A 17963-nucleotide genomic window follows, 5' to 3' on the forward strand; every position below is an offset into this window, starting at 1 on the left:
ATATCATTCTGGGAATGTACTGGCTGACGAGGAACAGAGTCCTGATTGATTTCAGAAGAGATCCGTTTTGTTTAGGCCGGTGGGCATGGAGCAGCTTCTGTTTGAACCAGCCAGATGGAGAAGTTTCCCTCGCATGATCTCTTGCATGTAGGCTCGGAAACTTATATCTAAGAGGTGTCAGGCCTTCTTGGCCAGCGTTATTTCTGCACCTGACGTGCCCACTCCATCGGTATCAGATGTACCAGTAGTCAGAGACTTCCCAGACGTCTTTCCTGACGACGTCAAAGGTCTTCCACCAGAGATAGAGGTGGAGTTTTCAATTGAGCTCATGCCAGGCACAACGCCAATCTCTAAGGTACCGTACCGATTAGTTCTAGCTGAGATGTTAGAACTCAAACAGCAGATTCAGGAGCTTCTCGACAAAGAATTCATCCGCCACAGTTTCTCACCATGGGGCGCACCAGTACTTTTTGTAAAGAAGAAGGATGGGAGTATGAAGTTGTGCATTGATTACCGAGAATTGAACAAAGTAACGATCAAGAATAAATACCCACTTCCAAGGATCGAGGACTTGTTCGATCAGTTGCAGGGAGCCACGGTGTTCTCTAAGATAGATCTTCGATCGGGGTATCACCAATTGAAGGTGAAAGATGCAGATGTTCACAAGATAGCCTTCAGGACCAGGTATGGGCATTACGAGTTCTTAGTGATGCCGTTCGGAGTGACGAATGCGCCAGCAATTTTCATGGACCTCATGAACCGAGTATTTCAACCTTACCTTGATCAGTTCGTCATATTATTTATTAACGACATTCTCATTTACTCGAAGAGCCATGATGAGCACAACCAGCACTCGAGGACATTTTTTACAGGTCTTGCAGAGTAGCAAGTTATTTGTGAAGTTCAGTAAGGGTGAATTTTTGTTGGAGAAAATAGCGTTTTTGGGTCATATAATATCTAGCTGTGGAATTGAGGTGGATTCAGCCAAGGTGGCAGCAGTTAAAGAATGGGTTGAGCCGAAGAATGCATCAGAGATACGCAGTTTTCTGGGCTTAGTTGGTTACTACCGTAATTTTATTCAGGGTTTTTCGTCGATAGTCGTGCCACTCACTTCACTGACCAAGAAGAATACTAAGTTTTTGTGGAGTGATGAATGTCAGAAGAGCTTTGATACTTTGAAACAAACTCTTATTTCAGCGTCGGTGTTAGCCATGCCTAGGGCAAGGTGATTTTGAGCTATACACCGATGCATCTAAGCTCGGGTTAGGCGCAGTATTGATGTAGCAGGGTCGGGTTATAGCTTATGCTTCCAGGAAATTGAAAGTGCATGAGAAGAACTACCCGACTCATGACCTTGAGTTAGCAACGGTTGTCTTTGCGTTGAAGATTTGGAGACACTACTTGTATGGAGAGAAGTGTCAGATATTCACTGATCACAAGAGTCTCAAGTATTTCTTCACTCAGAAAGAACTGAATATGAGACAGAGACGGTGGTTGGAGTTAGTGAAAGACTACGACTGCGAAATTAGCTACCATCCGGGAAAAGCTAACGTTGTGGCAGATGCTACAGAAAATTCGCAGTTGTAGCACAGTTGTCAGTGCAGAGATCTCTTCAGTCTGAGATTCAGAGGTTTGGTTTAGAAGTTTATCGCAAGGGCAGAGCTCCGAGGCTGTCTAATCTGACACTCCAATCTTCCTTGCTTGACCGTATTCGTACAAGTCAGCCTTCAGATGAGCAGTTACAGAAATGGAGGCTGAAGGATGAAGCAAAAGGCAGTGTACTCTACACAGTTTCAGATGGTATGGTGATATACAGAGGTAGAATGTGGGTGCCTAGTGTTGTTTCAATCAGAGAGGATATTCTGACAGAGGCACATGCATCTCCGTATTCCATTCACCCAGGAGGTACCAAGATGAACAAAGACCTGCAGATTTTGTATCGGTGGCCAGGGATGAAGCAAGACATCCGCAGATTTGTGTCTGAAGGCCTCACTTGTCAGCAGGTGAAGGCAGAGCATCAGAGGCCAACAGGAATACTTAAGCCACTCCCCATCCCAAAGTGGAAATGGGAGAATATCGTCATGGACTTTTTAGTTGGGTTACCGAGGTCATTCAGAGGATTTAATTCTATTTGGGTTATAGTTAATCGACTAACTAAGTCGGCACACTTCTTATCAATGAAGACGACTTTCTCCGTGATGCAGTATGCGGAGCTCTATATCAAGGAGATAGTTCGGTTGCATGGAATCCCTATTTCTATTGTGTCCGACAGGGACCCAAGGTTTAGATCGTCCTTTTGGAAGAGCTTACATGCAGCCATGGGAAGAAATTGCTTTTCAGTACAGCTTTTCACCCGCAGACAGATGGTCAGTTTGAGTGAGTGATTCAAATTTTGGAGGATTTATTGCGAGCCTGTATGATTGATTTCCAGGGGACTTGGGAATCAAATATACCTCTAGTGGAGTTTACCTACAACAATAGTTTCCAATCATCTATAGTATGGCTCCCTACGAGGTGTTGTATGGAAGGAAGTTCAGATCGCCGATTCATTGGGATGAAGTCGGTCAAAGAGCAGAACTTGGTCCAGAGATAGTTCAGCAGACTGCATATGTGGTGGTCAAGATTCGAGACAGGATGAAGACCGCCCAAAGTCGCCAAAAGAGCTATGCTGATAAGAGAATGAGAGATCTCGAGTTTGCCGTAGGTGACCACGTGTTTATAAAGATAGCACCCATGAAGGGTGTTATGAGATTTGGGAAAAGAGCCAAGCCGAGTCCGAGGTTTATTGGACCGTTTGGAATTCTGGACAGAGTTGGGACACTAGCCTATCGTGTTGCCCTTCCGCCGAATCTGGCCAGGGTACACAATGTGTTCCACGTCTCAATGCTGATGAAGTACCTAGCTAATCCTTCGCACGTGTCGAGCTATGAACCGTTACAGTTGGCTCCAAACCTGTCATACGAGGAAAGACCTGTCCAAATCCTAGACAGACAGGAGCGGAGACTTCGGAAAAAAGTGACCAAGTTGGTCAAAGTCTGGTGGCTAAATCAATCAGTAGAGGAGGCCACTTGGGAAGCCGAAGCAGACATGAGAATTCGCTACCCGGAGTTGTTCGGTAAGATTTAATTTCGAGGAAGAAATTTTTTATAAGTGGGGGAGGAACTGTAGTGCCCAAATTCAGTTAACGTATAACCCATGCATGTATTTAATTATTAAAGCATTTATTTAATTTTAAATGAGCCTTACTGATGCATGATTTATTTAAATGCATTATTCTAAATTACTTATGTTTTTGCGATGGACGTTAAAATGTTTTTCAAGTTTCATGTTTCAAGCGATTATTTGAAGCGGGATCCAGGAAAAGACCGGTGACGATTTTGGTAATCTAAATTGTGGTGTTTTATTTTAAGTTGAGGTTGGGACATTTTTAAATAATTATTAAGTTTAGCATTTTAAACCCTAACTTATTTATTTAGTGGATTTAAGAGTTTAAAACTTTTAAAATTAGCATTTTTGTGGATTTTATTTTATTAAAGGAAAATGTTATAAAATTAGTGTGTATTTTATTTCAATTAAGGAAATTGAGTGAGCACTACAAGAAAATCTTCATTCAACAACACATCAACGACAACGGTTTTTTATAAAAAGCGTTGTGTTTTGTCTTTTAACAACGGATTCAAGAAAAACCGTTGTCGTAAGCTCAAAAAACCCGCTCATAGACAACAGTTTCTTAAAAACTGTTGTCATTGATATGTCTACGACAACGGTTTTTAAAAACCGTTGTCTATTAGCGTGTTTTATTGGTATACGACAACGGTTTTTAATAACCGTTGTCTATTAGCGTGTGTTTTTTGGGCTACGACAACGGTTTTTAATAACTGTTGTTTATTAGCTTGTTTTTTTTGGCTACGACAACGGTTTTTAAAAAACCGTTGTCTATTAGCGTGTTCTTTTAGGCCTACGACAACGGTTTTTAAAAACCGTTGTCTATTAGCATTTTTTTTTTCGAGCTACGACAACGGTTTTTAAAAACCGTTGTCTATTGGCGTGTCTTTTTTGGCCTACGACAACGGTTTTTAAAAACCGTTGTCTATTAGCTTGTTTTTTGTTGGCCTACGACAACGGTTTTAAAAATCGTTGTATATTATTGTGTTTTTTTGGGCAACGACAACGGTTTTTAAAAACCGTTGTGTATTAGCGGTTTTTTTTCGAGCTACGACAACGGTTTCTAAAAACCGTTGTCGTAGAATATTTTTAAAATAATTTGTAGTATTATAATACACTACAACGGTTTTTAAAAACCGTTGTCTTAGAACGTTTACAACAACGGTTTCATGAACTGTTGTCTATTAGTGTGTATTTTTGGACAATCGACAACAGTGTTAGAAAACACACGTTAATTAGCGACGGTTTTAGGACAAAACACAACGTTAATTAGCGACTGTTGAGAAACCGTCGCTAATATTAGCGACAGTTTTTTATTTGTCGTCGCTAAATTCCTATTCGCGACGGTTCTATTTGCAACCGTAGCTTTTACAACCGTCGCTATATTGAATATAGTGACAGTATACAATATACCGTAGCTAATATTAGCGACAGTTTAGCCAAAACCCGTCGCAAAATTCAAAAATTCGATCCCGCCTGATTCTCCCTCCATTTTTAGCGACGGTTTGATATATACCGTCGCAACATTCATATTGGCGACGGTTTAAACAAGAACCGTTGCTACTATTTGCGACCGTATCATTTACAACCGTCGCTATATTGAATATAGGGACGATACGCAAACTATTAGCGACGGTTTAGCAAACACCCGTCGTAAATTTCAAAAAATCGATCCCGCCTGATTCTCCCTCCATTTTCTTCCGCCACGCTTTATAAATATATACAAATTCACTCTATTTTCTTCACTTCACTTCACCAAACTTAAAATTTTTCCCATTTACACGATTTTACAACTTCATAACACTTAAAATTTTTATCTCTTACACAATTTTATCACTTCACAACACTTAAAATTTCTATCTCTTACACGATTTTTTTACCATTTCAAAACAATTAAAATTTTATATTTGACACGATTTTATCACTTCACGACACTTAAAGTTTTTATCTCTTACAAGATTGTACCAATTCACAACACAGATTTATAAAATTCTTAAAATTTTTTTATTTTACCTAAAATATTAGCGACGGACTTATAAATCGTCGCAAAATAGCGACGGTATTTCCGCATGAATACTGTCGCTACATTTAGCGACGGATTTTGATAATTTGCGACGGTTTTTCAAAATTGTCGCAAAAATATTAGCGACGGTGTGTGAAAACCGTCGCAAAATGCAGCTACGACTACGATTTTCATTTGCGACGGTTTTCAATGCTGTCGCAAATTTTAATAGCATTTTTATACTACCGATGTAGTTGGTATAAAAGACATCGGTTTTAAACCCTTGCAAAATCGTTGTCGTTGGTAGAAAATACAACGGTTTAACACCGTTGCAAAACCGTTGTCGTTGGTAGAAAAGACAACGGTTTAAAACCGTTGTCGTTGAAGACACTTTCAACAACACCCTCAGTTACAACAGTCGAAAATGACCTAAATCCGTTGTCGTTTGGCGTTTTTGTTGTAGTAGAGTTAGTGTTTGATTAACTTTAAATTAGTGGTTAAATTTTAATTAAGCAATTTTCACTCCCTAAATTACTACCTAACTCACACACACACACACACTTTTACACACACTAATCATCGATGCACGTTAAAATGTTTTTTGAGTTTCATGTTTCAAGCGATTATTTGAAGCGGGATCGAGGAAAATACTGGTGACGATTTTGGTAATCGAAATTGTGGTGTTTTATTTTAAGTTGAAGTTGGGACATTTTTAAATTATTATTAAGTTTAGCATTTTAAATCCTAACTTATTTATTTATTGGATTTAAGAGTTTAAAACTTTTAAAATTAGCATTTTTTTGGATTTTATTTTATTAAAGGAGAATGTTGTAAAATTAGTGTGTATTTTATTTCAATTAAGGAAATTGAGTGAGTTAGTGTTTGATTAACTTTAAATTAGTGGTTAAATTTTAATCAAGCAATTTTCACTCCCTAAATTACTACCTAACTCACACACACACACACTTTTACACACACTAATCATCGACACAACACACACACATATTTTCAATTCAGATTTTTATTTTTGAGAGAGCAAAACCCAGGACTCTTCCACTTTCAGCAGCCGCCCCTATCCCTCCGATTCTCCAGAAAGGTTTTGTTGTGTTTTCTTCAAAGAAAATAGTGTCACGTTCATCCCGGATAAACCTCAGATCTTTCCCCGCTTCGGTATCGTCGTTTCGGTAACTTTAAAGATTTAAAGGCACATATATTCTGTTATTTCTGCATCGATCTCGTCATATTATCTGTCGTGTTATTTTTATGCGTAAAATTTTATGTATGACGTTCGTCGTTTGAACAGAAAATGGTTTGGATCAGTTTTGAGAAATTTTTTAGATCTGAAAACTCGTTATTACTGTCTTTTCAAATACTGTGATTTTTCGGTCGTGAATCTGAGAAAACTTTCAACGCAAAAATTGTAGAATTTTCGATACATTAGATTTGATATAAAATTCGAAATATTTGGATAAAAATTGAGTGAGTTATAACCGTTTTTGTGGGAGTGCTCAAACTGTGTTTCCTGAAAATTATGTTAGTGATATATTCTTGAATTTATTTGTTTCAGGCTTCGTTGGGCATCGTCGGGCTTGTGCTATTGCATTTAGATATGTTATGGAATGTATTTAGGTGTTATTTGGTGGTTCGTTTGGGTCGGGATTGGCTTGGGATGTAATAGAAGTCGTACGAAGCGAAACGATGCCCAATGTAATAACATCCTAGGATGAGTCTTGAGGTGTTGGTTCATGGTTATTAGGCTTGGATTGAAAGGGTGAATGAATAAGTTAGTGAATTTTCGTGAGTTTGCAAGTCCAATGCCTACCCGGACCCCTACACAGAGTTCGTGTCCGTTTTCCTTCAAAAATTCGAAAATCCAGTGCCTACCCGAACTCGTACACGGACCCCTACATAGGGGTCCATGTAACCTCTTCTTTAAAAAAATTATTTTTTAGGATTTGCTTCAGGGTTCTATATCATGATTTAGTATGATGGTTAAAATATATTTATGTAAAAATATAGGATTTGTTTTGAGGTTCTATATCATGGCTTAATACGATTATTAAACGAGGTCAAGTCTCGATTGATCTAGAATGTCATAAGTTATTTATTTACTTCGGTGGCAAGCACGAATTACCTACGTATAAGTTATGCAAGATACGTATTTGTAAGTATGTTAGTATGTGCAGCAGTGGCCCCAAGCGAGATCCAACGAATCCCTCAACGCCAAGTAAGTATGTTGACGTGCAAAGAAAATACTTTTAAGTTTTGAGGTATGCTAAATGTCTTGTGACCAAATTTATGTTTAGGATTGGAAAGCGTTAAATTATGAATGGGAATCAATCCGCACGTTAAATTATGAACGGGGATCTTATGTATGTGGCAGTGGATTCTTCTCTGTCAGCCCAATACTGTGGTTTAGTCTGATCAGACGATTTATGTTAAGGATCACTTGCTTTGAAACATGCCTCTACGCAAATTTATGAAGTTTATGTAAGTTCAAGTATGTACAAGTATGCAAGCATGTCTAAGAAGTTTCACGTTATAGCACGTCTATGTTATGTATGTATGTTCAAGTAAATGGCAAGTTCAAGTTTCAAGTATGTACTCTCTATTTTGAAGTTGCATGTGATTTTATTACGTAATACTCGTTACTTCCAGTTTATACGTGTTGAGTCTTTAAATTCACTAGATTTGATCGATGCAGGTGAGGATATTTATGAGGATACTGAAGGTGGGGACCGAGTAGCATGCTTGGACTGAGCGGGAGGCTAAACCTGAGGACCGCCATGTTTTAAATTTTATGAAATTATTCAAGACTTTTGTCAGATTTTAAATTTCAGAGCTGTTGTTGCAACAACTTGTGAGACATACAGTTTATTTATTTTATCGACTTTTGAATGTTCACGTTTTGTTAAGAAAATTTTTAATTTTTCCGCAAAATTTTGAGTAGTAAAAATACGGTACGTTATAAATATAAACAAAATGAACTAAATCAGGATATTATGAACTACATAAGGATAATTTCAAAACATGAAGGACTAAATCGATAATTTTCCCCAATATTATACATTTTAGTTAGTTATAATTTATTTGTTGTCGCTTAAAATAATAATTGATACGTCACGTGGATATGTCAGTATACTTGGGGTGTAAACGAACCAAACTAGATCGAAAAATATTTGATTTATATTCGAACTTATCGAATTCCAGTCGAACTTGAATATGTTCAAACTTTTTTCGAGTAGAACTCAAGCGCAAATTATTTTATTTGATAGGTCGCGAGACATTCGGTAGCTTAAGTATTATATTATTATGAAATAATTATATTTTAAATAAATAAATTTTGATTCTTTCGAATACTTATTTTTTATTAATTATTCAAATAGTTTGCAAATATGCTCAAACATTTTTAGTTGAACTCAAGCTTTAATTTGAAACAAATTTTAGTAAAAAATCTTAAAATTTTCGAACTTCGAATAATGCTCGAACTCAATCTCAAATTAAACAAATTGGAGGCAAATTCAAACTTTCAAATTTTTGTTATTTTCAGTTCAATTCAAATCGATTTGTTTATACTGGTAGGCTTCCACGTTTTTCTATAAATAGCCGAATAAAATAGTTTATTCAGCTTGATTAGTGTGTTCAAGATGTCAGATCTCGTGGACGGACATGTTAAAGAACCGACACTTCTTTGATTATTAGTCCCATGCAGGACTTGGCAGAACTTATTCTCTCTTTGTGTGTTGATAGTGTGCTACCATCCATATAATTTAATATAAGATATTATTGAATTTAGGAATACAAAAATAGAAATAATGTAGGATGTTCATATTATTTTTTTGTGTCTCGTCTATTTTTATTTTGAATTTAGATGATTATAATATAAATATCTTATATAAAAATACATCAAAACTAGTAACACTCCATGTGTAAAATAAATCAAATCCTCTTTTATGTCCCTCCTTTTTTGTATTTAGCACGATTCTTGAGGCCTTCTTGGTCAAGACTATTGGAAGAACGAATGGAGAGGTGGTGTTCTCTTATCCCCAAAATTCATGTCCTATAACCATTACTATAATTGATATGATCTTCGCGTGTATTAGAGCAACCACAATCCCATTTAACATCCTTTCTCCATTGTGAGTGGGCGTTATAACGCTCATTCACAAGAGAGAGAAAGGGGGCGTTCATATGTTTGAACGCCCCTTTGTCTACTTATTTTTTTAAAAAAATTTGACATTTAGCAACGGTTTTGAAAAGATCGTCGCTATTTACGACGGATTTTCACAAACCGTCACTGGACGTGGGCCCCATATACGTGATTATGTTTCCTTATTTAATGTCATTTAATGTATAGGTTTAAATATCAAATTTTAATTTTTTAAAAATAAATTCGGATATTAAAATAAATTAAAAATAATGTTCAATTAAAAACTAACGGTTGTTTTTATTTATAAAATTAAAATTTTTTAACGGCTAGTTAACGTCTTTTTTAATAAAAAAATAATATATTCATCTATAAATATTCACACACTACAGAAATTATTTCAAACATCAAAATATATTATTCTTCACTCCAAAAATCTTTTTTCTTCTTTTTTTTACTCCAAAATGTCTCAATATTCCAGTAGTTCAACCTCTAGCTCGACAAGTGAAAACGAAGTCCAAGCTGAAGTTGATGACGAAGATTATGATCCGGGGAAAGAGCTAATGTCATTGATACTTCAACAAAGTCGACAAATAGTTGAAGCATATCAAAGTAATAACGTGATGCGGCGAAGAAGAAGGTTCATCCAAAGAAATCGTGAAGCCGGGCATGCCAGGCTCTTCAATGATTATTTCTCCACAAACCCGGTGTATCCAGATCAAATATTTTGAAGACGATTTCGCATGCAAAGAGAGTTATTCTCTTTCGAATAGTGAATGCACTTGAGGATCGTTCACCGTATTTTCAGCAAAGGGACGATGCTGCGAGAAGAAAAGGCTTGTCACCACTACAAAAATGCACGGTTGCAATTCGTCAATTGGCGTATGGAGTCCGGCCGACCATCTTGACGAGTACCTACGCATGGGTGAATCAACTGCCATCAAGTGTCTTTTCAGGTTATGCGGATATGTGGTTGAACTATTTAGTGATCGATATTTGAGAAGGCCAAATGCTGATGATGTTCAACGTCTTCTTCAAATGCATTATGAAAGGCACGGGTTCCCTGGAATGTTGAGAAGTCTTGATTGCATGCACTGGGAATGGAAAAATTGCCCAGTTGCTTGGAAAGGTCAGTTTACAAGAGACCATGGGTCACCGACAATTGTGCTTGAAGCAGTCGCGTCTCAAGACTTGTGGATATGGCATGCATTCTTTGGTGTCATCGGTTCACATAATGATCTTAACGTGTTGTACGAATCTCCCATATTCAATAATGTCTTGCAAGGAAATGCACCAGAGATTAATTTCATGGTCAACGAGACTCAATATACGAAAGGGTATTATTTAACAGATGAATATATCCGGAATGGGCCACTTTCGTTAAGGCTTTTCCTTGCCCGAAGGATCCAAAGAGGAGGCTTTTTAAGGAAAGAAAAGAGTCTGCAAGAAAAGATATTGAACGAGCATTTGAGGTGCTCCAAGCTCGATGGGCAATTGTCAGAGGTCCAGCTCGTTATTAGTACATAAAAAAGTTAAAATATATTATGTTAGCATGCATTATTTTACATAAGATGATTGTCGAAGATGAGGGGGTTCACGTGACAAATTGGTACAACGATGGAGCTGACGAACCCACACAACACATCCAGGGCTCAAATCGAGGATTTCATGAATATCTCCAAACAAATTCCGAAATACATGACACTCATGTGCATCACCAACTTCGTGCCGACTTAGTTGAACATATTTGGTCACAATACAACAACAATCCTTGAATTAGTATTTTGCATCTTCTCTTAAGTTTAATTTATTTTCTTTTATTTTTATGCAAGTGTTATTTATTATTATATTTTGTACCGTTTTATTTTATGTTTATAATAAATTTTTAATTTTAAATAAAAGACACTCATAAAATTAAATTATTTTACATACTAAATATATAAAAACATATTATTATTAATATAAATTAATAATAATTTAAATTGCTTAAAAAATTTGAAATTGAATTTATTTAATTTAAAATAAGAATAAGATGAATGAGTGGACATCGAGACCTACAAATAATGTGTGTGAATGTTAAAATGAATGTGGGAGAATAGATGTGTTAATGTAATGTGTATGTGACATATGGACCCTACGATTTTTTATGAGGTGGTAAGTGTTATAACAATAACAAATGCGGGTGCCCATAACAAATGAAGATAATATATATGACATGTCTATTTTCATTAGAGTTGTTAAGTTACGAACTCAAAAAGTTTGTTTATTACATGATATAACTTTCATAAGTTCATAAATTTAATTTTAATGTTCGACATGTGACATTATATTGTTAACAAGATCAATCCTAACGGATAATGAAAATAGCCCATGAAATATTTTTTCCCGAAAATTTTGGATGCCCCAGCTTGTTTTTGGTTTCCAGGGTAAAGGAAGAACATAAAAATCTTAGCAAACAGCCAGCGAAAAGCTAGAGGCATTCCAGTTTTGATCATGTGGATTCTAAATTGCCTTTATTTATTTTGATTTAAGAGAGTTAGGAGCACCCACAAATGATATAAATACTATTGATGTTTTGAATTTACTCATATCAATAACATATTTTAACGATCACTAAAAAAGGATCAACTTATTTCGGAAAATATACCCAACCAACTCCAATTCTTTTACCCATTAATATCTTATAAGATTTCAAAGAACGCTTCACCTAGTTCTCGACATTTTTGAAATATCTTAACGGATTAATCAGTAGTTGTTGTTCTTGTTTTTTTTAGTACCTTTGTTTTTTTAGTAAATTCAGTGGTTCTCTTCAGTGTCGTCAGCAAATCGGAAGTGAAAAATTTATTTTTTATTCTATAGTGATGGTATAATTTTGATTCATTATAATTCAAAATTAGTTCCATCTATGTATTCGATGTACAAATTTGATCATCTGACATATAAAGGTAACGTTACGTTCGTACCTAAAAATTTCTTTTATGTACTATGTAGAACCAATAATTGGTTAATTTGAATAAAAACCAAAATTTACTCTTCAAAATATAAAAAAAGCTATAAAAAATCGTTAGCCACACACAGATAGAAGACCAATCATTCAATTCTCCAACTAATACACACACACGCACACACATCCCTTGGAAGACAAAGGATCAAGATTAATCAAAAAATGGCGACTGAGAAGATGCAAAAGAGGCCTCATGCCATCATGATCTCTCTTCATTTCCAGGGCCATATCACTCCATTTGTTAATCTTGCTCTCAAGTTAGCTTCCAAGGGATTATCTGTCACTTTTGTCCACAACGAATTCGTTCATCACAAGTTATCCAAATCCCACAAAATAAACGAATTCAACTTATTTCTCGAGGCATGTGAGTCAGGTCTGGACATACGTTACACGACGATAAGCGACGGTTTTCCGGTCGAATTCGATAGATTTCTGCACAGAGAGGAGTACATGGAATCGATACTGCGAGATTTCCCCGCTCGAGTCGACGAGTTTGTCGGGAAGATGATCGAATCTAATCCGTCCTTGGCCACGTTCTTGGTCGCGGACACTTTGTATTCATGGCCGGCAACCATAGCCGAGAAGTATAATTTGGTGAATGTGTCGTTTTGGACTGAACCAGCTTTGGTGTTTTCTTTGGATTATCACTTGGAGCTTCTCAGACAAAATGGTCATTTTCCATGTAAAGGTACGTTCTTGCCCTTGTCGTTATCCTATTATCATCTCGTTCGACGAGTAAATAGATGTCTACTAATATATTTCGTCATTAGTATATATTTGATTTGTTTCACATTTAATTTTAAGGCAAAAATTTGTGTGAGACGGTTTCGTATTTGTGAGACGGATCTCTTAATTGGGTCACCCATGAAAAACTACTACTTTTTATGCTAAGAGTATTATTTTTTATTGTGAATATGGGTAGGATTGACTGTCTCACAGATTATGATTCGTGAGACGGTCTCACATGAGACTCACTCTAATTTTAATATATTGTAATATTAATGTTACATAAAATTTGTTAAAATAAAATATTAATTTTTTTAATAATTTAAAATTCTTTCCAAAAAAAACGAAAGTAGAGGCTCCATTATTTTTCCCGATATAAAATCGAAGTGTTTAGTCTTAAATATATTGTATTTATATATTATTTTATCCTTTATTTGGTTTTATAATTTTAGTCTACCGTCTTGTAACATTTACGTCTAATTCTTTTTTCCAGTAAGTTTGATTGCTTTTTTTGTTTTAGTCACTTAATTTGTCAAATTTTATTCGACTATTTCAATTATTATTTTTTTATCTTGTTTTTGCCCGAAACATTAAATTTACTTGATATTGCTTATTAAACACTGATATTTTTTTACGTGACACCTAACAAAAATGTCACATGACTAAGGCCTATTTATTAGTTCATTATACAAAAAACCCTATGTTAAATATAATATGGTCGTTACGATTATTTCGGTTTTCTGGGGATCAAAACCGTGAACCGAACCGAAAAACCGAATTTATTTAATTTTGAAACCGTATCTGGCCGAAAAAACCGAACCATTTAAACCGAATTTTTCGGTCCGGTCGGTTATTTTGGTTTTAACCAAACTATGCCCACCCCTAGTAATATGAAGTTGCATCTAAAAAAATTAGTGTCAAATAAATCATTTTAAATGGATATGGTGATTTCTGGTATAAAAAAGACTAAAAACAAAAACTAATTACTAGATATGGTATAAAATTCAAATTTGATAAGTTATAAAACTCAAAACAAACTAACTTATAAGATTAAAATTACAAAAATCTCTATTTTAATTTTATCATCAGCTATAAGTTTATTATATTGAAATTCAAGTTCATAATATTAGATTAATAATTTACAATTTTATTATATTAAAATAAATATTAATCTTCCATCTATGATTTCAAACCCATTCTTAGTGCGGGACAGAGAGATATTACTTATTATAATTATCATTATTATTATGACTATTATTATTTTGTTTGGGGGGATGTGTATGATAATCGAGTATTCTGATTTCGTATTAATTTAATATATTGAACTATAAGTCCTATAAGTTATTGACAGGATACATTACTCCTTAATAGATGATTTTGTAAATATTTTATGTATCTTTTAAAATATATCTACATATTTCATGCCCAATATCGTAAATCCTAAATCTCCCCCCGTCCTAGCTAGGAAATGTTTGAGGGAAATATTGAATCCCATGACAAAATTATATATATTTACATATCAAATCTTTAGAGTACTTTTTTTTTTTGGCCCCAAATTCACAAAAACTATTGTGACACGGTCTCATAAGTCAATTTTATGAGATGAAATGCAAAAATGTTATTCTTATGTCAAAAATATTGTTTAAGGTTGACCGTCTCACACATAAAGATATGTGAAGGCCTACAATTTCAAATCACCAATTTTTTCCCCTAAACATCCTCTTATTATACGTTTTCTTCATAAAAAAAAAAAAAAAAAAAAACTCGAACGTAATATTTGATATTGCACCCTTCATCTAAAGATTTAGAATCATTAAAATCTTACTTATATTTAAACTTAACCTGTATATATATAGACCATAGTGTACCAAGGGATATTCGTATAAAGAGTTAACATAAGAGCACACTCTGATTGGTAAAATAAGTTTGAAATTATTACAAATGTCAATGATTATGTCTACTTTGTTTTTCAAAACTGAGATTTTAATTATTATTATGGCTGCCTTTTTGTACAATTACAAATGCTCTACATAAATGGAAAACTCAAACGTTTTTGGTCTACTATATTATTAAAAAACAACTTTTAGTATGTTATCTAACGTTTTTTTTTTTAAATTTTAATCAATTTTTACGTGTGAAATTAATATGACGCTAACATACATGACACCTAAACGAAAATAATATGTAGCGTCGTATTAACACTTCCTCAAAGAAATACTAAAATAACTATAAATTGAAACATATAAGATTAAAACTGAAATATGATTAAGGCAAACATATTGGACATTTATTGCAATTTCCCCTTGATCTAATTGTTACTTCTGACAGATAATATAGAGGAAGAAATAAACTACATACCAGGAATTGAATCAATCAACACTAGGGACTTGATGCCATATCTAAAAGAAGCAGAAATGGCCACCGTTGCGCCCAAAATTGTCATCAACTCATTTCGAGAAGTAAAGAAGGCAGATTTCATTTTGCACAACACAATCTACGAACTTGAACCAGCCACATTATCAGCTCTAAACAAAAACCAGCCAAATTACGCGATCGGACCCATAAGTTTCTCCCAAAATCTGGCCAAAGCCAATCCCGCTACGAACTTGAGTTTGTGGCCTGAATCAGACTGCACCGAATGGCTCAGCTCTAAGCATCCAGGCTCGGTTTTATACATCTCATTCGGCAGCCTGGTTGAGGTTAGTGAAGTGGTAATCCAAGAAATAGCTCACGGCATTTTACTCAGTGAAGTAAATTTTATATGGGCTGTTCGAGGGGGGATGACAAATGCTTTGCCACATGGATTTGAGGATAAAATGAAGGATAAAGGGCTCATTGTTCCATGGTGCAATCAAATCCAGGTCCTTTCGAATCCACGCATTGGAGGGTTCTTGACGCATTGTGGTTGGAATTCGATCCAGGAAAGTATATGGTGTCGGGTTCCGATGATTTGTTATCCATTATCGTATGATCAACCTACAAATAGGAAATTGGTGGTTGATGTTTGGAAGATTGGGATTAACCTTAGTGATGGGGTGCCAATAAATCGAGCGGGTATAGCAGAGAACGTAAGAAAATTTATGAGTGCGTCTACTTCGAAGGGCTTGAGGATGGCGGCAAGAAAAATGAAAGACATTTTGTGGAATGCAATTAAAAATGGTGGATCTTCAGATATAAATTTTGACCATTTTATTAAGGATTTGAAAGCCAAGCTGTAAGAAATTTATTTATGTTTAAAAGTAATAACATAATAACATTTTACGGAATGCGGAAAAATGAATCGAATATCACCTCCAACAATTGAATATTAAGAATACTTTCAACACCTTTTGGATTTTTTCCGGTTGTTTGAGAATTTTCTAAGCACTTCATACTTCACGATCGATGGTGTTGTATAAATTTTGGCATGTATGCTTAAGGCCTCAAACACCACTATTTATAGAGAACTCGTACCATCATCGAATAAGTTTAAGCAAGTGAATTTACTGACTTGATTTCTTAAGTTTAGATTTTCAATCTTAACTTCTTCGAATGATTGAGAAAGTCTTGAGTACTACCCTACCATGTCATGTAATGCTTTAATTAAATCAGTTCGTGTAAATTCGTCAGAGTCGAAGTCGAATACCTCTTCAGATGTTGAGTTTGATTCAACATCTACCATAAGACATTTAATTTCTTCTGCATCACTTTCACTAGAATGACTTTCTGAGTCGACTCAGAACTGGAATCCGCCCATATAGATTTGCTTTCTTCAGCAATCATCGCTTTGCGGTCTTTTCTGTACTTTTTGTCATTCCTTTTGTACTCTTTCTTCTTCTGGTCATCTTTCTTTGGCTTTGGACAGTCAACAATAAAGTGACCAATCTTTCCACAGTTGAAGCATGCCATATCACCAGATGGTGAATCCTTCTTGAAGTTGCGATTAGGTTTTCGTAGGCTCGGTGATTTTTCTTCATGAACCTGGAGAACTTTTTCACAAATAAGGACATAGCTTCATTGCTGATCTTTTCAGCAGTCTTTTCAGAAGTACTCTCAGTGATAGTTCCAGGTACTGCTTGTGAGATGCTTGTAGTAGCAGCAGTAGAGGTAATAACTGTAGTAGCAGCAAGGGCCTTGGTTGGCCGATTTGTTGAGGGCTCTTCTCCACTTCTTACTTCTAGCTCGAACTCATAGGCCTTCAAATCAGCAAACAAGTCGTGTAACTCCAACTTGTTCAAGTCTTTAGATACTCTCATGGCCATTGTTTTGACATCCCATTCCCTAGGTAAAGCTCTCATCACCTTGAGTGATATTTCTCTGTTGCTATGCTCTTTTCCAAAGGCAGTGAGTTCATTAACCAGGCTGCTGAAACGTTCATCGAACTCATTTAGAGTTTCACCAGCCTTCATCTTTAGATTTTCAAACTTCTGCATTGCTACAGACAGTTTATTTTCTTTTGTCTGCTCATTTCTTCATATATCTGAATGAGCTTTTCCCAGATTTCTTTTGCGGTAGAACACATCTTGATTTTGCTGAAGGTGTTCTTATCAAGAGTTTTATACAGAATGTCCTTCGTGACATTATCAAGATTAGCTTTCTTCTTATCGTCGTCGGTCCATTCGTTTCTTGGTTTTTCAACCATTTTTGGCGCACCATCAGTAACAGCAATAGCTGTATTTGGCTTTAATATCTTTAATGGTCCATCTATGATGACATACCACATGTCATCATCTTGCGCTGCAAGGTAAGCTTGCAAACGAATCTTCCAATCATCAAAATCTTCTTTTGAGAACATGGGAACTTTGCTAAAATGTGCCATAACTGTTGCAAATTTTGGGTGCTAAAATCTTGTTAGAGATTTTAGCTGTTCTTGTTCAATAGTACGTCCAGCAGATCACAGTTGAAAGTGCAGAAAAAATCTGATGGAGTAAGGTGAAAGA

General features: G+C 35.4%; 1 protein-coding gene across 2 annotated transcripts; it reads left to right on the top strand.

Moving 5' to 3' along the window:
* The first annotated feature begins 12376 nt into the window (after window positions 1-12376).
* Window positions 12377-16369, top strand: LOC140837256 (UDP-glycosyltransferase 86A1-like). 2 transcript variants are annotated; one of them, XM_073203350.1, is made up of 2 exons: window positions 12377-13006; window positions 15382-16369. In XM_073203350.1, exons 1-2 carry the CDS (start codon window positions 12481-12483, stop codon window positions 16260-16262), a joined length of 1407 nt encoding a protein of 468 aa, XP_073059451.1. In that variant the 5' UTR covers window positions 12377-12480; the 3' UTR covers window positions 16263-16369. The 2 variants fall into 2 exon arrangements, with proteins under 2 accessions (XP_073059451.1, XP_073059450.1); XM_073203349.1 differs by having other exon boundaries at window positions 12378-13006; window positions 15373-16369.
* Window positions 16370-17963: the final 1594 nt, after the last annotated feature.

Source organism: Primulina eburnea, chromosome 7 (genome assembly GCF_022965805.1).
Source record: "Primulina eburnea isolate SZY01 chromosome 7, ASM2296580v1, whole genome shotgun sequence".
In the NCBI taxonomy this organism is placed as follows: Eukaryota; Viridiplantae; Streptophyta; class Magnoliopsida; order Lamiales; family Gesneriaceae; genus Primulina; species Primulina eburnea.